The following is a 24,843-nucleotide window of genomic DNA, read 5'->3' on the forward strand; positions in this document are numbered from 1 at the left end:
ATCTTGTCTATGCTGGCTGACAGAGGCTCTCCAGGCTCTGACAGGAGTCTTTCTCAGTCCTACCTGGAGATGTCAGGGACTGAACCTGCAAGATCGCCTGCATGCACAGCTTTTTAAAACTTGTTTTTTAAATTGTCTGTTTATTTAATTGTTGTTTTATGATGTTTTTAAATTGTTAATTATTATTTTATGTTATATAATTTTTGTTTTAATTAATTGATTTTAATGTTGTTTTAATGTAAACCGCCCTGAGCCTTTTGGAAGGGTGGTATAAAAGTTTTTAATAATAATGATGATGATGATGATGATGATGATGATGATGATGATGCAATAAATAATAATAATAATGAAGCAGATGAAACTGTGGACCACGTAATCAGCTGTCGTAAAAAGATTGCACAGACTGACGACAAACAAAGGCATGACAAAGTAGCAGGGATGATACACTGGAACATCTGCAAAAAATACAAGCTACCTGTAGCCAAAAATTGATGGGACCATCAAATTGAAAAAGTTGAAGAAAATGAAGATGTAAAAATATTATGGGACTTCTGACTACAAACAGACAAACATCTGCCACACAATACACCAGATATAACTGTAGTCGAGAAGAAAGAAAAACAAGTCAAAATAATCGACATAGCAATGCCAGGGGATAGCAGAATAGAAGAAAAAGAAATAGAAAAAATCACCAAATACGAAGATCTACAAATTGAAATTGAAAGGCTGTGGCAGAAAAAGACCAAAATAATCCCAGTGGTAATTGGCGCCCTGGGTGCAGTTCCAAAAGACCTTGAAGAGCACCTCAACACCATAGGGGCCACAGAAATCACCATCAGCCAATTACAAAAAGCAGCTTTACTGGGAACAGCTTATATTCTGCGACGATATCTATAACAACAGCAACAACATTGACAATCAAATTCAGCTATCCTAGGTCCTTGGGAAGGACTCGATGTCTGGATAAAACAAACCAGTCAATAACACCTGTCTGACTGTGTAAATTAATAATAATGATGATGATGATGATGATGATGATGATGATGCAAAACGTATGCTTTATAGCCCAGAGCTATGGTTGATGCTTCGAGTCTGCTTCTTTGGCCCTCCATATAAGCATATGAAGGTGCTTTATACTGAGCATGACTAAAGGTCCCTCTAGTCCACCCCTGCTAACTAAGCAAAGAGGCATCTTTCAAAGTGGCGATTCTCTTATATTTAGCAGAGGGAGAGCAACTGGCCCTATCCAGCCCCAGTACAGCATCCCTCCAGTGGCTGTTGCTGGTATGTGCCTTGTGTTTCTTTTCAGCTTGTGAGCCCTTTGGGGACAGGGGACCATCTTCTATACATATTATTTATTTTTATGTGTAAACCGCTTTGAGAACTTTGGTTGACAAGCGGTATATAAATATTGTAGTAGTAGTAGTCCAGGGCTGTACCACTTCGGCCCTCCAGCTGTTTTTGGACTACACCTCCCATCATCCCCACCCACAGTGGCCAATGGTCAGGGATGATGGGACCTGTAGTCCAATATCAACAGAGGGGCCAGAGCTGTGCAGCCCTGCTCTAGCCCCAGGGTGTCTACTCTGATCGGCAGTGGCTCTGCAGGGCTTTGAGTGGAGTCTCTTCTAATCCCACTGCCTGAGATTCTCTTAACTGAAGGTGGCAAGGATTGAACCTGGGATCTTCTGCATGCAAAGCACGTGCTCTGCCTCTGAAGCAAAAGAACCTCCCCTTCGATATCTTAGAGTCTGCCTCCTTTCCCCATGTTCCATCAAGTGTGACCAGTGGAATCCGAAGCCCCCCTCTTCGTGGCATGTGGGAACTTGTCTCCTAGCTCAGAGTATCGTGGACTTGGTAGATGGATCTCGGTTGCTCGCCATTTTTGGCTGAGGACAGGCCAGTGTCAGCACGCTCTGGTGGTAAAAGATAGGGATGTGCACAGAACCGGCAGGGGCCAGTTTAATGGTGGGGGTGGTGGCTTTAAGGGCGGGAGAGGATGCACTTACACACACACCCCATGTTTCCCCTGCCAGTGCATGGTTCCCTCCAGGCCCGTTGGGCAGCAGTGTACCTCCCTGCCCCCCTGTTTGGGCATTGTCCTTAAGTAACCGGAAGTAGTGGCTGCGACTGCTCACATTACATGCACACACACCCGACATTATGTATGTGGCAGTACAATGGGTATGTGTAATAGGATGCACATGATTAATTACATGCCCTTTCCTAAATTGAAGTGCTTTCCAACTCAGTCACAGGAGGTTTGTTCTTTATTGTGACTCATGGGTGGCCACTAGAGGGGGTGGCAAAGGCTGCAGCCCTATACCCCCTTACCTGGGAGTGAGGCTCAATGAATTCGATGGGACTCATCGGGTGGGGGGTGGGGTGGGCGGGAACGCCCCCTCTTGCTCCCCTCCTCTAGACACCCATGTTGCAACTGGCTCATTTATAAAGTCACTGTGCTGACTTAATAAATATAAAAAGCAATAAACATTTGCAATGTACATTGGCCTGGTTCACACAGTTATCCAAATCAGAGTAGGAGGCAGGCTGTCCTGCTTTGCATGATGGTGTGAACTCACAAACATCCCTCCAGCCCAAGTTGCTTTTAAAGCAGGGTAATCCAGCTTTCCTGTCCTAATCTCAACCAAGGTAGAAGAAGAGAGCTATCCTGCCTTGATTCTCTGGTCATGTGAACCCACTTGCCTCTTCTAACCGACTACCAGGACCCAGCAGGCATGGAAACAATAGAGAGCTGTGACTACAGGAGCTGCAATCCAAGGACATGCCACTCTGTAAAGTACACTCTGTGGTTCTGTAGCTGGAGCCGCTTCAGGAGGACTGGGTTCATGGACAATCAGAGGACAACTGCTGACGTCATGAGGCTTCCAGTCTTCTGGCAGTGCAAAGCATGCTGTGAAGGCATGGAGGCTGTTAGAGGACTTTCAGCTCCCAATTTCCACAAAGGACTCTGCACCGGGCTTAATTGTGTGTCCTGAATTTCTTGATCCAAACAGAGGTTCTGATCATGTGCTGAAAATGGAGTAGATGCTCTCCAACCCACCCCCAAATGGTCATGTGAACAGGACTATGATCTCAGTCTTTTTTTTTTTTTTTTAAAAGAACAATCTGGAAGGGAGGTCCATAATAATATCCCCATCTTGAAGAGAGCTGGGGATTTGAATTTAGGACTTCCTGAGAGACAACTTGCTGAGAGATCCACTAGCTGAGAGATCATCACTTGCCTTAAGACCACTAGTGTAGAAAGTCCTAGTTTTAATCTCTGGCATCTCCAACATAATCTCTCGCATCTCCACCTAATGGCGCAGCAGGGAAGTAACTTGCCTATTGAGCAAGAGGTTGCTGGTTCAAATTCCCACTGGTATGTTTCCCAAACAATAGGAAATGATATAGGAAGATGCTGAAAGGCATCATCTCATACTACACGGGAGAAGGCAATGGTAAACCACTCCTGTATTCTATGAAAAGAAAACCACATGACTCTGGTCACCAGGAGTTGACACCGACCCAACAGCACAACTTTACCTTTACTTTATTTCCACATAGGGCTGTCTGAATCACTGGAGATTTTCTTTGAGGGGTCTCTAAGAATGTTTATTTCTTTACTATCTGGGTTTTACTAATTATAAAAGTTCATAGAAGGACAACATGTTTTTGTTTTTGTCTTTAGCCATATGTTCTACATTGATGCATGTGTCCTAGCTAGCGATCATAAAGGAAAGAACCCCTTCCAATAGAACATTGGCTGGATATGGTACATTAAGTTCCAAGTCCCTGTCTGAATTTATGCAAAACAGTTATGCAAGCATGTGTATATAATAAAAGAATTGAATTTTGAGAGGAAACCCTCCTTTTAGTTAGCTGCACTGGTTTATCAATCTACCCGTAGAAGTTTGTCTTTGTTCCTCATTTTTTTGACCTGTATAACATTCCTAATTGATATCAAACACAGAGTGCATTTTAGCTGTAAATATCTTTATTCTTGGCTAGCATTTCATCCCATTAGGATACCTGAGTCATTTTAATTACACCATCAGATCTGAGACAGTGAGCTTTGCTACAGACGTCTGGCTTAATTTGATGTCAGTTTTAATCAGTCCAGGTGTTTGAGGCAATTGCTCTTTACATAAGCTCAGAAAAATGTTAATGCTACAAGAAATCCTCCTCAGCCTGATAAACTTTGCCTGCTTACAAGATCTATTTTTTTAGAAGCTGGATCTAAATAAGATCAAAAAGTCATTATTGAAATGTTTAAATGTTGCAGATGTTGTAGTGCAAGATGAGAAGATTCACCAAGTTTACAGAAAACTTCTCTGCTTTTGCTGTCCTGTCTGGGTGATGAAGGATTTCAGAGTTTGAGCTTGGCACAAAATCCATGTGCTTGTTATGTTGGAGCCAAACCAGATGCAGGAGGTCCATAATTAGGATCTCCCACAGGTCTTGGATGTGGTCTCTGTGCATTACATGTTTGGGCTTTGCACCTGCACAGAGACCACATCAGGAACATTCCAAGCTTCTATCTTCTTATAGTTTTGGCGAGATCATAGGAACACAGGAAGTTGCCATATACTGAGTCAGATCATAGGTCAATCTAGCTCAGTATTGTCTACACAGACTAGCAGCGGCTTCTTCAAGGTTGCAGGCAGGAATCTCTCTCAGCCATATCTTGGAGATGCTAGGGAGGGGACTTGGAACCCAAATGCTCTTCCTAGAGCGGCTCCGTCCCCTAAAGGGAATATCTTACAATGCTCACACATCTAGTCTCATTCATTTGCAACCAGGGTAGACTCTGCTTAGCTAAGGGGACATGTAATGCTTGCTACCAGCTCTCTTCCCCATGTCCCTTCCCTCAATATGTGCATGTGTCCCCCTTTCCCTGGGAACTTATGGAGCCCTAGTTTCCATAGAATCAGGGGGCATCCCATGAAACTGAAGGTTGGGAAATTTAGGACCAAAAAAAGGAAGTGCTTTTTCACACAGTTCATAATTAATCTATGGAATTCTCTGCCATGGCATGTAGTGATGGCTACTAACTTGGATGGCTTTAAAAGGAGCTTAGAAAAATTCATGGAGGACTGGTCTATCATCAGCTATTAGTCAGAGGGCTATAGGCCACCTCCAGCCTCAGAGGCAGGATGCCTCTGGGTACCAGTTGCAAGTGAGTAACAGTAGGAGAGAGGGAATTCCTTCATCTCTTGCCTGTGGGCTTCTCAGAGGAATCTGGTGGGCCACTGTGTGAAACAGGATGCTGGACCTGATAGGCCTTGGGCCTGATCCAGCTGGGCTATCTTTCTTCATCTGCCGACAGATCGACTTTGTCTGGAACGCTGCAAGCTTCTGGGAAATTTTTTGTTGTTGTTCATCCTCCTCCACCTTTTCTTCTTCCTATTCTAATTCAGTTTGTATATTCCTTTTTTCTTATTTAAGTGTGATTGATGTATGGCCCGCAAAGTCACTTTCAAATAGTGCACAAGGTGCAGGGCAAAACACTCCTCAACCAATAGCCATAGGCACTGCTTTTTTTAGCCTCAGCAAGGCACATATAACAGATTCCTGGATGCACTGCCTAAAATGTACTTTCTGGTCTTTGACCCATAAATAAATTTGACTTGGCCTAAAATATACGAAGCAAGCCTGCAAAAACAGCGCATCCAGGCTCCATTCATGGTTTAGGAAACAAGCCCTTCTCTCCTCAAAAGCTGCTTTGGTTCCCTGTACTATGCAGTGCTCCATGGAAGAGAGTATGCCATTAATACTGGCTTTGATACTGACCACCATGAGCCCACCAAGCATTCCAGTACCGGGCTCATCTCACAATCTGAACATTGAGTCTCCTCTTGCATTGACCGACTTCTTCGGCTCCAATGACTCAGTCCACACTCCTAAAAAAGAAAAAGAAGAAGCGACAACTTCACCCATCAGGCTCTGAAACTCAACCCAACAAGAGCCTGCCTAAACTACCAAAGAAGAGGAGCCAAACCAGACCCCTCGGCACCTCTTTAGTCGAAAAAGAAGTTGATCCTCACTGCAGAAGCAATCTCCACTGATCATCCCCCGATTCCAGCAAAAAATCTGGCATCATGGGCACAACAATCCTCAGGTTCCATTATACCAGCAGATATGGGACAATAATCTCCCCAATTGACATACTCAGCACTGACAATTCCTTTGGTTCCAAATAAACAAAACCCAATTTTCAAACCCAAAGAAGATCCCCTCGTTGAGCCCAAGGAACCCAATGAGCTAACGTGTCCTCTCTCAGACACTGAAGCTGTTTACTCTGACCATGAGGAACCACCCTCGGAGAAAACCAAAGGCCTCCACTCCAAACCTGAAAACATTCGTCCAGACCCAAGAATTACGTACCAGGAGTCAAGGCAACACTGCTACCCACTCTATGAAGAGTACTACCACCCTGACCAAAACCACAATGAGCAGGATGCCTGTCAACCTTATTATTGATATCAAGAGACAGGACAGGACAGACACTCCTGTTTCTGATTATAGGTACAGCCAGGGGCATAACTATAATAGGGCAAGGGGAGACACTTGTCTGGGGGCCCACTGCCTTGAGGGCCCCCCCAGAGGCAAATCACATGACTGACTCCCCCAGCCGTGCACCCGCCCGGGCTTCCTTCAGTTGTATTCATCCCCCGAAACTGATGTGAGTGTTAAGACCTAGAGCTACCTAAAACTATGCTTTTTGTTACCACTATTCAGGCTCATTAAGATTTCTTTACTTCATGAGCTGAGCTTCAGTGAGTGGGGGGCATTTTAAAATCTTGTCTCTAGACCCACTACATCCTTGCTATGCCCCTGGGTACAGCTTAGACTGGTACTGACACAGACCACTACCCGCCTTCATGGAACACACCTGCAAATAGATACCGTGATCCATACCACACATTTGGCCTTGCAAGGGTGGATAGATACCAGGAATCCTATGAGGACTCGTGGGAAGATCATTACTAACTCATTACTAGTGCCAAAGAATCTAAACACCTCAAAAATTCCTAAAATATAAACTCAGTGGCTTGAGCCACCTAATGGTGCAGCGGGGAAGTAACTTGCCTAATGAGCAAGAGGTTGCCGGTTTGAATCCCCGCAGGTATGTTTCCCAGACTATGGGAAACACCTATATTGGGGAGCAGCGATATGGGAAGATGCTAAAAGGCATCATCTCATACTGCACAGGAGATGGCACTGGTAAACTCCTCCTGTATTTTATGAAAAAAGCCCACATGGCTCTGTGGTCACCAGGAGTCGACACCGACTCGACGGAGCAACTTTACTTTACTTTACCCAGTGGCTTGCAGGTTGGCACATGGGATTCCACTAATTGCCCACCTCCACCCACAAAGCAGTGGGGTCAAAATGAACAGAAGAAATGAAGGTGTGTAATGAAGACACCAAAGAATCTAAACACTTCAAAAATTCCTAAAAAAATAAATAAATGGAATATCCCAGTGTGTGGGAGGGAGGGGGGGATGGTGTAGTTGGCACACAGCAGTTGACAGGCACTGTCCAATGACAGTCAAAATGAATAGAAGAAATGAAGACGTATAATGAATCCTCATAGAGATTCATTATGAGGAAAAGTTATTAGATACAAAATAATCTAAACATTTCAATGTTCTTAAAAACAAACAGACTGAGTTTGTGTAGTTGGCACAAATTAAAGCTGGGGATCCATGTTAGGGTTAGGATAGGGCAACTTTGAATCCCCATTATTTCCTATGGTGGAAATGTACAAAATCAGTTGAAACTAAATAAAACAATTAAAAATCAACCAAGTGCCCCACTGCCTTGATATCTGGGTGGTAGGTAACACCCATGGGGACCTACCCAAATTGGTACCACTAGGGCCTTTATAATTGGTCCAAATCAATCAAAATCAAATCTGGGCTGATTTGGGAGGACAGATTCAGACACAAAACAAATCGGGTGATTCGATTCAGGCACAAATCAGATTAAAAAAATTGATTTGTGCACATCCCTAATTTCTATTTATTTGGTATGTGTGCTTTTGCACAATCCTGATACTGTTCTATTATTGTTTACCTGTAACATAATTAAAATAAGAAACACGAGCCTACGTCCATCCTACCTGGGGCATTGCAGAAGACTATAAACATTTAAGCGTGCATATAGACAACCTATTTTTGTTACTTACGAAGTATTTTTAACTGTATTTAAAAGCTGAAAAGAGCAGCCCTGCTGGATCCAGCCTATCTAGTCTGTGTGGCAGTGGCCCACCAGGTGCCTTTGGGAAGCCCATAGGCAAGAGGTGAGGGCATGTCCTCTCTTTTGCTGCTGCTCCCCTGCAACTAGTATTCAGATGCATCTTGCCTCTGAGGCTGGAGGTGGCCTATAGCCATCAGATTAGTAGCCATTAATAGACTTGACCTCTATGAATTTGGTCCACTTGGCATGCACTTTCCAGAACAGACCTGAAACCCTCTGGAATGCAGCCAGTCTTGGGTTTGTTCTGAATACCCTTGCATCTCAAGTGGGAGTCTGGAAGTCTGATTATGGCAGAACTCAGGCTGCGAGTAGCAATAGTAAAAATTCAGCACAATCATGGAGTGCAGCTCTGTTGGTATGGACAGTACTGCTTTTATCCAGCACCATTTTTGTTCCGAGTGTGCCACTGATACCTTTACTTTTTCCTGTTTGCATATGTTTATAAATGTTGCATGCAGACAGGTGCATTAGAATTCCAATATGCGTATTCACATTTGCACTAACTAAAGCTTCTTTCCCTTCTCCCCACCCCAAGGTTTCAAATATCCAGGCAAGAACGGTCGTGCTCACTTGGTCTCCTCCAAACGGCCTTTTAAGTGGGGATAGACACAGCAACAGTTTGCCTTACACGTGTACTTACGAAGTTGCCTTATCAGACAAAGGGAGAGATGGAAAGTACAAAATGATTTACAGGTAGATGTATATTATGCATGTGCTATATTTTTACATATATGTGTGTAAATCCCAGGTTGTGAGTGGGGGGAGAGACTGGAGAGGACTCGCTGTCTTTCTTTTTCCAGGGCTGAGCATGGTGTTCCTTCCACTTTCACAGTTGTTGCCATTTTGCCATTTCCTCCCCCACCAGCAGCTTTTTCCATAGTGTTCACCAGCTGGAAAAGCTGCCTGTTTAAGTATTTATATACATACCCCAATGACTTCCAGAGTGGAATTTTGGTGACAGGCCAACTTGACTACTGTGTAGTCCACACATTTCACTTAGAAAGAGGCCTTTTAGCAGAGAAATCTGTGAAATTGCCTTTTGTATCTGAGAGTGTTCCATAATCTGGATATCATCTGATGTTAATAAGCAGCAATAAAGCTTATGGGGCTGTAGTCTTTTTCATTTTATGAGAAAGTTAAAATAGAGCATTTGAAGTAGGGTTCTCAAAAATGTAAGGCACCCCCCCCCCACACACACAGAGTGGTGCACAACCCCTTTTGCACAAGGCTTGACTCTGCACCTTGAACACTCCTTGCCCTTTTTTGGTGAGTTTTCCTTCACGTACCTAAAACAAAATCCTTACCCAATGGGCAATTCCAAGGGTAATGGAATCGGGCATGTTACAACTTTTTTCAAAGCCTGTAGCCATAAGCAGTTTTTCAAGTTAATGCTATATACACCCACTGGCAAGAGAAAATCTCTTGTTATAAGACCAGATCTTTACAAAACCCTTAAATATTATAGATAGTGTCTGAAACTTGCAAGATGCATCAGTAGTGGAATCAGAAATTATGTCCAAAAATACTGATTCCATTGCCAACGTATTTTGCATGTTTCCGACACTATCTATAATATTTAAGGGTTTTGTAAAAATAAGGTCTTATGGCAGTTTTGTAAAAAAATATGGCAAGAGATGTTCTCTTGCCAGTGGGTATGTATAATCTTAATTTGCCCCCTGTGGAGAGGGAGTAGCAGATGGTAGGGGGTTCCATCAACAAAAAGGAGGCCCCTCAAGGCCTCCTGTTGGCTGAGAATTATACCTGGAACCATCTCTTCCTGGTGGGGATCATGTGGCTTACAATCATGCCCAAGCAGGAAAAGATGTTTTGCAAGCAATTTTCTGCTGTGAGGAGGGCTTGTGGGGTTTATCCTGTGTTACAGGAACTAGTGCTGCCTTCTCCCCAAAACGTTACTGTATTTACCTGAATCCAAGACTATGTCCCCCGCAAAGTTCTCTGATATTAGAAATTGGGGGGTTGTCTTAAATTCAGAGTCTTCTGCCTTGAGGGGCAAATACAGGTATAATCTATATGTAACCTGTATATATAAAGGGGTTTTTCTTACATTCAGAGTCATCTTTTATTTGGGTAAATACGGTAGGCTCTTTTAGCTTGGGGATGGGAGAGCAGTAGCTGATGCATACTGTATACCAGGCGGATTACAAATATATTAGACCCTGGAATGAATACATGTGGCCTTCTGAGCATTCCTGTCAAACTCAAAGACAACAGTTTATCCTCAGGTGCAAAAAGGTGGAGCATCCCTAAATTAAATCTGTAGCTATCACATGTAGGAGGAATCTGTCTGTATCTTATCCCTCGTGGGTACCTTACTGCACAGGACTTGCAGCCAGTTGCCATGACCAATTTAGCACCTAGAGGATGGGCAAAATGAGTGGGCATTTGTCATGCACATTATGACTTGGTCAGTGGAGTCATACAATTGCTCTTCGTTTCGTGGTGACCCGAGAATGCTGCCTTTTGCGGCCACACTATTGGTGTCTTCCTGCGGGGCTTCTACTTGGGATCTCTCATGCTATCCCAGGATGCTTCATGGTAGAATTATAACCTAATACCCAAGTAGAAGAAAGGCCAGGCCAAAAAGGATTCGGGCCTATAGCCTCCATGAGCCAAGGTGATCCTTTTTACTGTTGTTCTTTTGCTCTCTGGCAGCAGCAAGCATGTACATGACTGGGCTGCATTAGACATTGTTTACAAGGTTGCTGGGTTGTGTTTTGTTGAATATTTACTCTTAACTGGAATCAATAAAACCTCTAGCATCAGTTCTCTGGTGTTTAATTACATTTTGTAGGCCTTCGAGTTACATTAAAAGGTAGCTTCAGGGCCTACAACTTCAAGGTAACTTAATACACATGTAATTAGATGTTTGTTTACATTTTGAAGGCTTTGAAGGTACCTCCAGCAAATCCCTTCTTATGTTTTAGGGTAGGGATTCTCAACCTTGGGTCCCTTGGTGTTGTTGGACTACAACTCCTATCATCCCCAAAGGCCATTTTTAGAGAACTCCTGTTTGAGGGCATACAGTACATATACCTAACGTTGCTTGTGTTTTTCAATACAGTTTTGTTATTTCATTTTCAGTGGCGAAGAGTTGGAATACAAACTGAAAGACCTTAGGCCAGCAACAGAATATCATGTCAGGTGAGCTACAATATTTGGGAAGGTTTCATGCTTTTAATCTGTTCCATGTTAGATGTTCCAGCAAATGACCAAAAACTGGTGGATGTCAATGTTCATGCTGAAAATAGATGTGTTTCTCCACATCTAAATGCCTGGAAAAAGATGGGTTTCTCCACACTTTCCAGAGACAGACAGACAGACAGACAGACACACACACGTAAACTGGACTCAAAGAGTAAATAAGGAGCAGAGGCAGGAATTCAGAGAAAATCAGGTAGGGGTAAAAATCCAAGAGAGCAGGGGCTTGAGCAGAATTCTCAGTGGTGGAACTATAATTAAGTGGATATGTTCCATGAACACGGGCCACCTGAGAAGAGGGGCTGCCAAGAGCTGTTCACATGCTGCTCACCTGCCACCACTTCCCCTGCTGGGCCACTGCCTCTGAAGTGGTTTGCTAAGGTGAGCCGACTGCAACAGGTGCTGGGCTGTGACGTCATTATTAGGAATGTGCGAAATGTCTTGAAGTTGAAATGTTTCAACTAAAAATGGGTCATTTTGAGTGTCTTAAGCTTGAAACAAACCACCCTTTATCAGAGGCACTCCAACCCCCAGACCGTGGTCCATGGCCTCCAAGGTCCTGGGGGCCTCCTACGGCCACCCCACGACTGCCCACCACAGCGAACCTACGTGGTTTGTTTGGTTTTTTAAAAATCAAAGCCGCCGCACAGCTGAAGGGTGGTTGCTGAGGGTGTGTCTGAGCAGTCGACCTCCTCCTCCCTCTCCCAAGGACCGCGGAAGCAGCGGGGGGAGTGATCGCTGGGCACACGGCCAGAGGACGTGCCCAGCAGTTGCTCCCACTGCCACTGCCGGGGGGGAGGAGGAGGTTGACTGCTCAGCTAACACACACACCCCAGCAACCACCCACCGGCCCTGCAGTGACTTTGATTTAAAACAAACAAACCACATGGGTTTGCTGCAGGAGGCCCCCAAATGTAGGTTTCAGGGGTCTCGTGGCGGTGGGGGGTGGCCTTGGTGAAGGGCTGGTCCGGGTGCCAAAATCACCTAGGTATGCCCCTGCCCTTTAAATAAAGGGCCTGTTTCGAACTTGGAACAAAACAAACCTCTTTCGATTTGAAACATTTCGACGTTTTGAACACCATTTTTGGAGGCCTGTTTTTTCCTTTGCTGATTGTTTTTCTGGCACTGGCTTCTGATTGGCTTGCAATTTCCTTGCTGATTGGTTGGCTTGTTATCATAGAAATCAAGTGTTGCTATGGGCACTGTTCTCCCATTGGCTGGGGGGGAAGGAGAAAGGGAGCCCAAAAAGAGTTTCAAAATGTATTTAAAGGAACTGGGAGACAGAAAGAGCCCTTATAGTGTGACCCTCTTGATCCTATGGGGGTTTGGGGGAAAGGTTAAAAATTTGTTAATCACCTGCCAGCCCGTTTCTTTTGTGGGTTGGGTGGTAGATAGCACCCATCATGCCCTACCACCCAACCCATCTTGGTGTCCGAAGGGGAACATGGGGTCTTTCAAGTTTTCCCCATTGTTCCCTAAGGCCCACACACTAGAAACTTTTTGAGGTTTCTTCCAAAGAAACAACTGGGTTGATCACTGTTCCAATGAAACATTTCGGCCATCTGCATTTTGATTCGAGCTCGAAACAAAATGCAAAACATGTTTACTGCACATCCCTAGTCATTATACTGTGCTACAGCCGGCCAACCTTAGCAAGCAAGCCTTGGCCACTGAGGGCTTAGTGGAGCCGTTGTGGAGGTGGCAGCTGAATGGGGGGAGAAGAGTGGCATATGACTGCATCTGGGCTCGGGGAGCAGCAGTAGCAGTGAGTGTGGCAGTGGTTGCCCACCCAAAAAATGTGAACATGGGCCGCTGCCAACATCACTGCACCACTGAGCATCCTCTTACCAGAAAGAAGTTGCTCAGGCTGAGGAGCATCTTTGAAGCTAGGACTTTATGGGGACTACTGAACTGGGATCAGTCCTTGGGGGTCAGCTGATGGAATATTCAGGCAGGCTTGTACTTCAGCCAAGAAGCCCAAAGCCCAGTCTACCAGGCTTACAATGGAAACACGACCCTGATGGCACAGGAAGTAAGGTATCAAAATCTGACTACTGGGAACCCCACACATCCTGCACCCCCCCACCCCCCGTTCCTTACAACAGGGTTCCTAACCTTGGATCCCCAGATGTTGTAGTCCACCATCTGGGAATCCAAGGTTGGGAATCTCTAGCTTACACAGTCAGAATTCACTAATGTATCTCTGTCTTCTCAAACTTCTCAGAATTTGTCTGGAATTGTTGATGTGCACACATGAACACTGCCACTTTATCTCAGACATTCACTATAATTTAGACAAGTCAAAATATTGGAGAAGTCAAGGACAGGTGATAAGTTCAGTTGCTTTTCCATAGTTCACAGTAGGGCTGTGTATGGACCGTTTGGTGCGGTTCAGTTCTAATTCGGACCAAACTGTGCCAAAGCAAACCCGTTTGATCGAACTGATGGGCTGGTTCCAAGCCGATTCTCAGTAGTGCAGTTCATGAGCAAACTGGTTCTGCACATCCCAAGTGCCCAAGTATGCAAACCTAATTTGTTTGGCTGCATTTTTAGAAAGCCTTTTTCTGCTTTTTGTGTGTGTGTGTGCAATCATTTATAGGGTTGTCATTTCCAAAGTAAAACAGAAAATGGCTTCTGGTACTGTTGGATGGTGAGAATAAAGTGACCTAGATGTTCCTATGAACATCTGGTGTCTCAGGCTTGCCAGAATGTTTAACTAACAAATAGCAACTGTTTGTAGATTTCTCAGTTTGTTTGTATGGGATGACTCCGTTGTACATGGAGATAGCAGAATTGCATTTGGGACACACATTCAGAACACAAGTCTGTGTCAAGTTTGACTACCCACTCTGTCGTCCTACCTGTTTTCAAAATGCTGCTGGGGTAGCGCAAAGCATAATGTAGTGTGATAACCTCCTGAAATATTGGAGTAAATATTGGTTTGCACATTCAAGACAATCTTCTGCATTTCAAGGGAAAATTGCAGCCAATTGAGCCAAGAAACACCCTGTTAAAGTGACGGTTCTCTTATATTTAGCAAGGGGAGAGTAGCTGGCCCTATCTGATTCCAGCACAGCATGCACAATCTATCAAAGACTTTTCCTGCTTCTAATGATGATATTACCAGTGGTTCGTGCAGATTAGTGAAGTGTGTGTACAGAGGAAAATGTGTGTGCATTTTTCAGCATTTCAGATTAAAGTAGCATGGGCACTTACATGAAGGGGTGTTTTTTGCTGATATCCCCTTCCCTCAGTACTTTGAAGGTTGAGCAGCTCTCAGGGACATATTTTTGAGTGGCACAGAGTGCTTCAGAGGCAAGAGGAGGTTGGCAGAAATGCCCTTCAGACTGCTCAAGTCTGGGAGGGAGCATAATGTGCATGTGCTTCATTAGTCTGGATGTCAGCCTCTGGGTCTGCACGCCAGTACTGGGGGTGACTGATAGATATATAATGTAGATACCATTATTAATGTATTTAAACAAGGAAAATTGCCAGCAGTGTTCAAGTTGGATCCCAGATGGCACCATACAAATTGTAAGAGACAAACAAGCATAATTAAGATTTAGCTCTTGCAGCTGTTTTTCGTCTTTTTCTTTTTCTTCCCTTTCCTTTCCTTCCCCCCACCCCCCTTTCCCCCCGGTGCACAATTTAAACAAGTTTGAGCAGTAAAACATGCCACCCCCACCCCCCAAGTCAATGTCATTCTGGGTCTAGGTCTTCTCAACCTTGGCAGTGTTACCAGAGGTTTACATTTTCGCTGGGATAAACCGTTCCTGATTTTATTTTATTTTATTTTTTGTTTGTTCTGATGCATCAGATAGCCATGGTAATTTCTCAGCATCTTGCATAAGTAACCTCATTTTGGTGTCTTATTTCTTCCCAAGGGGCCTTTTGTATGGGGCCGTTTCAATGTTAGGTGGTTGTTTAACAACAATCATCATCATCATCATCATCATGATGTATATATAAGTAATAAAAAAGTATTGAGCTTTCTTTTTCACCGGATCCGTAAAGAAGCACTCTTGCTTATGACGGCAGTTCAAAGATCACTTACAGTGTATGTGCATTTGACTCAACTACCCTGAGCAGTGGGAAATTCTGGACAGCTCCTCCATGCTTAGTTTTTACAAGTGCAAATCTGTTTGTGCGGTCCTCCTCCTCCTCCTCCTCCTCCTCCTCCTTCAGGGGAACAGTTTCTGTCCAAGTCTACAGGTTGAACAACTACTAATGCATCAATAATAATTGGCATAGTGCTGTACAGTGTGCCAAAAACACTCCATATGTATTATCTCAGTAATCCTTGCAATCATATATTATCTCGGTGATCCTTGCAAACAGCTCTGTAGAATAGGTCAGTATTATATGCATATTGTACATGGGGGAAGTCTTCCAAACGACTGTTGCTATTTATTTGTTTAAAATATTTCTATCCTGCCCCTCCAATACAACACTGCTTGGGCTGGCTCACAACAATAAAACAAAACAATATAAAGTAAATAAAACTCAGGTGAAACGATACCTAGTTAAAACCAATTATACGTGAGACAAGACGTGAATAGGCTCCTGCTCCTGGCCATACCAGCTCTCGGGCAGTGCTAGTCCCAAAGCACAATCAGTGCATGTTTAACAAACCCAGATCACATGAAGCTGTGCTTTGCAAGCTTCCATAGCTAGTACCAAACTTGACCAGTAAGCTAATATGAAGGTTTGGGGGTGTATTTAGAATTGGCCCACTTCAGCCTGAAGCAAAACACCATCTGGTTAGAGTCCAAGGAAAGCAGGTCGAACCAAATGCTTTGCTTACCAAAACTACTTATGGGGGACTGGGCAGGAGACAAGCCACTTTCCTCTACCTTTGCTTCTGGTAGCAAGCAAGCAGGCAGCAGTCTTCTGCAGCCTGACTTTTAAAATGATTGGCTGACAATCTGTGCAAGGGAACATCAGTGTTAGATGTCCACCAGGGCTTCTGTGCAATGTGGAAGCATCCCCCCGCCCCCAATGGTGTTTTCTGACAAGGCAGCTGTGGAATGACCTAAAACATTTTCCAGGCATTTGCACAGGGCTTCTTCTTCTGTTCCCAACTGAAACAGCACTGCACAACTGCCTGCAGGCTGTTTCAAGTCATTCCGCAGCTGTTCTGTCACACAACACCATCACATTGTGCAGCAGCCCTCGCGGGCCTCTAATGCTGGCATTCTGCTGTGTGGAATGTTGGCCACATTTTCCACCTTTCCCTGGAGTCCTGGGAACAGCATGGGTGCTTCTGGGAAACATAGTCTTTTCTGAGGCTGCAGCAATGAAGTGGTAAGGGGCGTCTCTAGACCTGAGGCTCTTGGTTTCAGGTTCTGACAATTCCGGTTCTGTGGAAGCTCTCTTTTTGGTAGCTGAGTGCACTCCATTTCATCATCTAGCCAGGATGCAATGGATCTAAACAGGAACAGGAGCCCTAAGCAGTGATGCTCTTGACTCCCAACCAGGGTGCATCTCCCCTCCATCCCCAATGCTTCTATTTTGTATTGCATTTGTGCCTTTGAATTTGCACTTGCAGGACTATCCTGCAAAGGCTGACTATGCCCTAAGGCAGGGCTGCACAACTTTGGCCCTCCAGCTGGTTTTGGACTACAACTCCCATCATCCTCAGCCCCAGGGGCCAGTAGTCAGGGATTATGAGAGTTGTAGTCCAACATCTGCAGGAGGCTGAAGTTGTGCAGGCTTGCCCTTAGGGAAATGAGATAGCACAGTGATAATTGCTTTTCTCTTTGTATTGTGAAACTCTGTCTGATTTGAACTGCTGCCTACGGATGATACTGAAAATCTTCGAGTGTTGGCCACTGTCATGTGCATGCTGTTCATGGATTCTTAAGCCAAGTCTCCAGATGGGGGAGTTCATAAATGGATTCAATTTGTTCTAATTTTCACCAGCCAACAACTAGGAAATAAAAACTAGCAGTTCTGGAAGGTGTGTGTGTCAAGCTTGGAGACATTGTCCTTGACCAGAATTGAAAATATTCTGTGCCCCACTCCTAAATCAAGGAATCCTGTATCAAGGAATCTCATTCTGGACATTATCACACACCTTGCCAAGGAAAGGCTGCTTGTTCACTTCTTTTTATTTTGCTGTCTCCTGGCCTTTGGTGGAGGCTGATAGGACTATTTTTTTCTGTTTTAACCCCATTATTTCCCTGTTGTTGTTTTTTAGTTGATGATGATGATTTGTTAGCTACTTCAAATTTTCTTTTTTCAAAGAGGGTATGGAGCAATATGGTGGCAAAAAGAGGCAGGAGAGATAAGATATGGGAGGGAAACACATCTGCAGAGAAGAGCAATAAGTGAATCCTTCAAGCTGACTTCTGTTGATGTGCCCAGTTAGTTGAACCTGGGGTTTTGAAGCATCCTAGTATGATATGGTCAGCTTATCATCCTAGTCAGCTTGAAGGATTCACTTACTGCTCTTCTTCCATTTAGACATAAAGCCTACAAGGGATGGGGCTGTAGCACAGTGATGTGGCATCTGCTTTGCATGCAGAAGGTCAAGGTTCAATCCCTGGCTTCTCTCCAGGTAGGGCTGGGAAAGACTCCTGCCTGAAGAGAAGCTTGGAGATAAGGCAGTTTCCTATGTTCCTAGCATATCTGTACATCTTCTATATAATTAATTCTTGTAGAGGGGATACGTGGGGATGTGGCAAGCTCCGCCCCCGCTGCAGCTCCAATGGCAGGCCCAGAGGGGGCGACATGTGCAAGGGCGGGAGGGAGGAGCGCGTGCCAGGAGCCGGTTGGGGCACCAGGTGAGAGGACTACGGGCGGCAGGAGGAGGACGGGTGGCGGCCAAAGCCCCACCGCCCCAAGGAGGAGGACAGTGAGGCAGAGGGAGGCAGCGGGATGGCCTGGCCCTGGCCCCCCAGGGTGAGGTGACGGTGGCATGGGGGGCAGGATGGCTGGGCCCAACTAGAGGCACAGATGCTCTGCGCCCGGGTCCTCTAATTGTCCCTGTTGCTTGTTAGGATCCAGATGTGCTGCTTTGAGACCCTTCAGTGGGCTCCAAGAGCACCCCCAATTTAAAGAATGTTACAGACAAATCTCCCCAGTCTTAAGGTTGACAACAGGCATGATGAACCTCTCGTGTGTCAAAATATAAACAAATTAAGGATTGTGGGTTCTCAAACTTTGTTTCTGGTTGCAGGGTTTACGCCATGTACAATTCAGTCAAGGGATCCTGTTCAGAGCCGGTTAGCTTCACTACTCACAGCTGTGCCCCGGAATGCCCTTTCCCACCCAAACCTTCCCACAGGACCAAAAATTCCCTAACTCTTCAGTGGAAGGTAAGTGGAATAAAAACTCATGTAAGAAAGAGAGGAATATATTAACCTTTTAAAATACGATGGGTGGACAGTTTTTAAAGCATCTGACCAAAGCAGTAGAAGGAACGGTTGTGTTTAAGAGTTTTTTGTTTTTTTAAAAAACAGCCTCTAGCCATTGGTGAGCTGCCCTTCTCTTCCTCAGTTTCCCTTCTCCTCTGCCTGCAGATAAGGAAGCGTTGCACTTGTGAAGGAACATGACTCAGCAAACAGGAATAGCTCTGCATGCCTCTTCCCTGCTCAGTTTTTTTAGAAGAGGGAAGGAAAAAATCAGATTGTCCAGTCTGGGGTGGTTTCATTCTTATTCAACATTTTTTTAAGAACACTGATACTGTAGACAGCCACCTAATGGTGCAGCGGGGAAGTAACTTGCCCAGGGAGCAAGAGGTTGCCGGTTCGAGTCCCCGCTGGTATGTTTCATAGACAATGGGAAACACCTCTATCGGGCAGCAGCGATATAGGAAGATGCTGAAAGGCATCATTTCATACTGCACGGGAGGAGGCAATGGGAAACCCCTCCTGTATTCTACCAAAGAAAACCACAGGGCTCTGTGGGCACCAGGACTCAACACCAACTTGACAGCACAATTTTACCTTGATTTTTAATACTGAAGAAGGCTGGGCATGTGGATTGCAAGCAAGGAAGCTCAGGATCAAACTCCTGCATTTTGTGGAGGGGGGCAGGTAATTGCCTGCCACCCCCGCCACCCAATGATCCAGACCAAAACAGCAGCTCTTTGCTCTGGTGGAGGGGGAAGATCCCATTAGAGGAGAACCTGAATCAAGACCATAGCATGGGGAGGGAGTTAACCCCCTCCCCTGTGCCTCAGTTGCAATCTGAGGGGGGCAACCTAGCTCAGTGGTGCCCAACCAGGGTTCCTCCCGATGTTGCTGAACTACAGCTCCCATCATTCCTAGCTACAATTTATTGTGGCTGGGGGTGTTGGGAGTAGTAGATCAGCAACATGGGGAGGAACCCTGGTTGGGGACCGCTGGTCTAGCTATTTACGGAATAAAAATAAGCAGTTGGTCCCCAATCACATGGTCCAAGTAATGTCTAGCTTGCTGTTGATTAGAAACTAGGGGAGGAGAGCTGGTCTGCTGGTAGAAAGCATGAATGCTAAGCAGGGCCCACCCTGGTTGTATTTGAATGGGATACTCCATGTGAGCACTGTAAGGTATTCTCTTTAGGGGATGAGGCCACTCTGGGAAGATCACCTGCCTGCTTGCGTGCAGAAGGTTCCAAGTTCCCTCCCTGGCATCTCCAAGACAGGGCCAGCTGAGAGAGAGACTCCTGCCTGCAACCCTGGAGAAGCCACTGCCAGTCTGGGTAGACAATACTGAGTTAGATGGACCAGTGGTCTGATTCGGTATAGGGCAGCTTCCTATATTCCTAAACTGGAGTTTAAAGGGGCAGCCCAAGGTATTGCAGCACTTGATTATTCCACCTCAGGTGGAAGGTTCCCAAGGTTGGGAATCATTGCTCTAGGGCTAGGCCAAGGGTTCCCAACCTGTGGTACTCCAGATGTTGCTGGACTACAATTCCCATCATCCCCAGCCACAATTTATTGCGTTGGTGATGATGGGAGTTGTAGTTCAGCAACATCTGGAGTACCACAGGTTGGAAACTCCTGCTCTACGCTACTACTCACGCCCAAAAGAGGGCACAGATGGAACCTATAAACATGTGAGTGGGTTACATACACTCACTTTCCAAGTATCTAATTTTCCAAGTATTTAGTGTCTTAGTACAGGTTTCAAATTTTCAAGTATTTTTCTTTGTACTTTCCAAGTATTTATTACAGAAATGCTTGATTTCTGCAAAATTCTTCCCCTCCTCCTCTTCCTCGCTCTTCCGTTTTTTTTAATGCAGGGCCCTGTTGACAATGGTTCAAAAATCACCAGCTACCTTTTAGAGTGGGATGAGGTAAGTAATAATGCACCTGTTTTGTTTTCTAATGTGCTTTTAAAGAAATAACCATTCTGTTTTACCATAAATATATTGAGGGAAGAGAAGGGATCCCTTCAAACATAGAAGAATGAGATTGTGAAAATGCAGAATCACATTTTGGTCTTATGCTGTATAATTAGGTTAGACCATATGTAAATTACCATTCAGAAAGAACCATAAGGTGCCCAGATTGGTTATATGACTAATACGACGGGGTTACTGGGTGGAATTAAATGACGATTCTTTGACTTCATAAGCATTTTGCTTTTCATCTCTTTTCAATTCATTGTATCGTATTCAGAGAAAGTTAGTCATGACTACGTCCCATTGAAATTAATGGTCCTTAGTAAATGACTAACTAGTATGGATGTATTGTGGTGATCTTGTTAATGATCTGTGTGTGTGTGAGGGGGGTTTTTCATTAGAACAACTTACGAATCCTCTTCATCATACACACAAATACACCTACAAGATCTTATGTTTTTTTAATAATAATTTTTCAGACAGGATGAAAGACAAATAAGACCACTAAATAAAACTGATAAAATTCTTCTTTCAACATAATACAATATTTCCCTATCTCAATTTTATATAGTATATAAATACTCATCCCATTTCTCAAAACCCGCCCCTGTTTAAGCAAAACAAAATAAACAATAAACAGAATAAAACAGTAAAAAAAAGAGCCTACTAACGGAATACCTCTGACCACTAATTTCTACAAAAATATCTTTCCTAATGAATATAGTTCCAAGAATGTTTTTCAGATTACCTGGAATTTGTTCTGAACCTTTTTCATAAAATAAGCCATTTTTTCACAAGCAACCCAAAGCGATACATCATGTTTTATTGTTAACCTATGGATTACAAAAATGTGCTACCAACTAAAGGCTAAATCTGTCACTGATGTGCATTAATATATGCTCCTATGCAGGGGCGGAGCCACCATTGTGCGAACGGGTTCAAAGAACCCGGGCCGTCAATGGAAAGGGCTGCCAAAGCCCACAGGAGGGCGTGGCTCGGACTCCGGAAGAGCCCTGAGTGAACTTCCCACACCCGGGCTCTGGAGAGCCCCGAGTGAGTTCTCCCCTGTCTTTTTCAGGCAGCGTTTGCAGCCTGACAGCCTTTTATTTCCCTTTCTCTCCTTCCAGCGAGGGAAAGAAAGGGAGATAGATGTTGTAAGGCAGCAAGTGCTGCCTGAAATGACAGGGGAGAGCTCGCTCGGGTTCTCTGGAGCTCAAGACCACGCCCCCTTTGTGTGCGAAATCATGCACAAGGGCGGCATGGCCTCATGCTCTAGAGAGCCCAAGCAAGCTCTCCCCTGACATTTCAGGCAGCGCTTGCTGCCTGACAACATCTATTTCCCTTTCTCTCCCTCGCTGGAAGGAGAGAAAGAGAAATAAAAGGTGGTCAGGATGCAAACACTACCTGAAAAAGACAGGGGAGATATTGCTTGGGGCTCTCCAGAACCCGGGCATGGGGAGTTCTCTCGGGGCCCTTTCGGCACCCATGCCTCGCCCTGTGCACGTGACGTCATGTGCACAGGACATTGCTAGAGGGGCCACCGGGCGGGGCTGGACCCAGGCCCCATTGCGGCTGGTTCCATGCCTGCTCCTATGTGTCATTCTATAGGCCCTAGGACACTGGCCTTAAAAAGATAATAGCTAAGTATTCTGTAATTTGGGACACAAGGAAAAAATTCCAAGTTGTACTATCTATCTATCTATCTATCTATCTATCTATCTATCTATCTATCTATTTATTTAAAAATTTATACCGCCCTTCCAAAAGGCTCAGGGCGGTTTACATTAAAACACCATTAAAATAAATAAATTAAAACAAAAATTATAAGCTGCATAAAATAATAATTAACAATGAAAACATCATAAAGCACCAATTAAACAGCCAAAACCATTTAAAAACAAGTTTTAAAAAGCTGAGAAAGCTTGGTTGAAGAGATGTGTTTTCAGAAATTTCTTAAAAGTTGCCAGAGATGGGGAGGCTCGTATCTTAGTAGGGAGCGCATTCCACAATCTTGGGGCAGTAGCTGAGAAGACCCGTCTCTGTGTAGCCACCAAACGAGTTGGCGGCAACTGGAGACAAACCTCCTCAAGTGACCTCAATGGGTGGTGGGGCACATAGCGAAGAAGACATTCTCTTAAATACCCAGGGCCTAAGCTGTTTAGGGCTTTATAAGTTATAACTAGCACTTTGTATTCTGCCCGTAAACCTATTGGCAGCCAGTGTAACTCCATCAACAGAGGAGTAACATGGTCTCTCCGAGATGACCCGGAGACCAACCTGGCTGCCGTATTCTGAACCAACTGAAGTTTCAGGACTACATACAAAGGCAGCCCCACATAGAGCGCATTACAAAAGTCCAGTCTGGAGACTACCAACAAATGTACCACTGTTTTGAGGTCACTGATCTCGAGAAACAGGCGCAGCTGGCGTATCAGCCGGAGCTGATAGAAAGCACCCCTGGCCACTGCCTCAACCTGAGAAACCAGGGAGAGGTGTGAATCCAGAAGTACTCCCAGACTGCGAGCCTGTTCTTTTTGGGGAAGTGTGACCGCATCTAGAACAAGGAGATCAAAATCATCTCTAGCATTCTGACCGCGCACAATAAGTACCTTCATCTTATCTGGATTCAGCTTCAATTTATTCTCCCTCATCCAGCCCATTACTGCTTCCAGGCAGGCATTTAGGGAGGATGTGCCAACTCCTGAAGAGGTTGACATGGAGCAGTAGATCTGGGTGTCATCAGCATACTGGTAACATCCAGCTCCAAATCCCCTGATGATCTCTCCCTACTATTGAATTTTATAAGCTACCATCATTGGTTTCCAATCCCTGTAGAGTTTGAGGACATGGGAAGTAGATTGAAAGCTTGCTTGCAAAAACATTCTCTATAAATGTGACATCACATTAGAAGAACTATATACAAAAAACAAAAGAACTCAGGGTTCTTATGGACTACCTTGCCTCAAGTTCTTGTCTAAAATGACAGCAACTACTAAAACATTTGTTGTTTTGAACATAGAAAGATTTCCAAACAATTAATGCCTGGTTAATTAAAAATATCAGCTTGCCTCTGATGATGATGCCAGTGGAACGTGAAATATGAGCTACTGTGAGGCATTTGAAATATCAGCCAGCCCAAATGGTGCTTGGGAAATATGCCAGGCCAGTTGTGGCAACAACTAAGTATGGGCATGGATTTGCTTTTTAAAGTAATCAAACGAAAGACGATGGTCTGAAAAAGCTGATAGAGCCTTAAGCAAACAGCACTACCTGCTACAAATGTTTACCTGAATGTTTATGTAAATGCCTTTGGGTACGATAAAATGGCAGGGCCTTGTGGAAGGGGTTCCTAGCCTACTAATCCAGCAATGGGAGCAACTGTGATGTTTCCATGTATGTATTTTGGTAATGAGTCTGCCATTGGCACACCACAGGTCATAATAGATGCTTGAATATGCATCCAAGGCCTGACTGTTTTATGTTGCTCAAAATATTAGAATTTGGAAACAAATGTGAACCCAAGAATTTCCAAACTTTAAAAAAAAAAAAAGCATATCTCTTTTCTCACCATAGGGCAACATAAACTTGCTTACATTAAAAGAAGCAAAAGCAAGGACAGAAATGTAATTTCAAGCAACTGTAATTGAAATGCAATTTCAAGTTGAACCCTTGGTGAAAGAAAACCAGTCCTCATTGAAATCATAATCAAACTACCAAAACAAATGCAAAGGATCACCCAGCCTTGAATGCTTTTTGAAGTAGCTACTGTAGTTCTTTACTTGGCACTTGAAAATGAGGGTAGGGGGCCATGTAGGCCTCTCGCAGGAGGGAGTTCAAAATGTTGAGCCACCACTAGAAAGACCCTGTCCCTAACGCTTCCTCCAAGGATCCTCCCAGAATTAAGAACAAGAGGAATTCTTTATTTAAAACGTCCATCCATTTTCCTTCCACAAGAAAGAGCCTTTGGAGTCAGGTGGTATATAAATACAATAAATAAATAAAAACAATAGCAACAGGAGTGTAGGTGTA

At 44.4% G+C, this 24,843-nt stretch overlaps 1 protein-coding gene across 3 annotated transcripts in view; it reads left to right on the forward strand.

Annotated features, from left to right (window-relative positions):
* FNDC3B (fibronectin type III domain containing 3B) overlaps positions 1-24,843 on the forward strand; it is a 447,770-nt gene that overhangs the window by 313,901 nt on the left and 109,026 nt on the right. For all 3 annotated transcript variants that reach the window (XM_053308096.1, XM_053308093.1, XM_053308094.1), the window contains 4 exons: positions 8,801-8,958; positions 11,368-11,427; positions 18,665-18,803; positions 20,713-20,766. In XM_053308096.1, coding sequence (XP_053164071.1) covers positions 8,801-8,958; positions 11,368-11,427; positions 18,665-18,803; positions 20,713-20,766 — 411 coding nt within the window. The remainder of the gene's footprint in view (positions 1-8,800; positions 8,959-11,367; positions 11,428-18,664; positions 18,804-20,712; positions 20,767-24,843) is intronic.

The sequence above is a fragment of the Hemicordylus capensis genome, chromosome 3 (genome assembly GCF_027244095.1).
Source record: "Hemicordylus capensis ecotype Gifberg chromosome 3, rHemCap1.1.pri, whole genome shotgun sequence".
Taxonomy (NCBI): Eukaryota; Metazoa; Chordata; class Lepidosauria; order Squamata; family Cordylidae; genus Hemicordylus; species Hemicordylus capensis.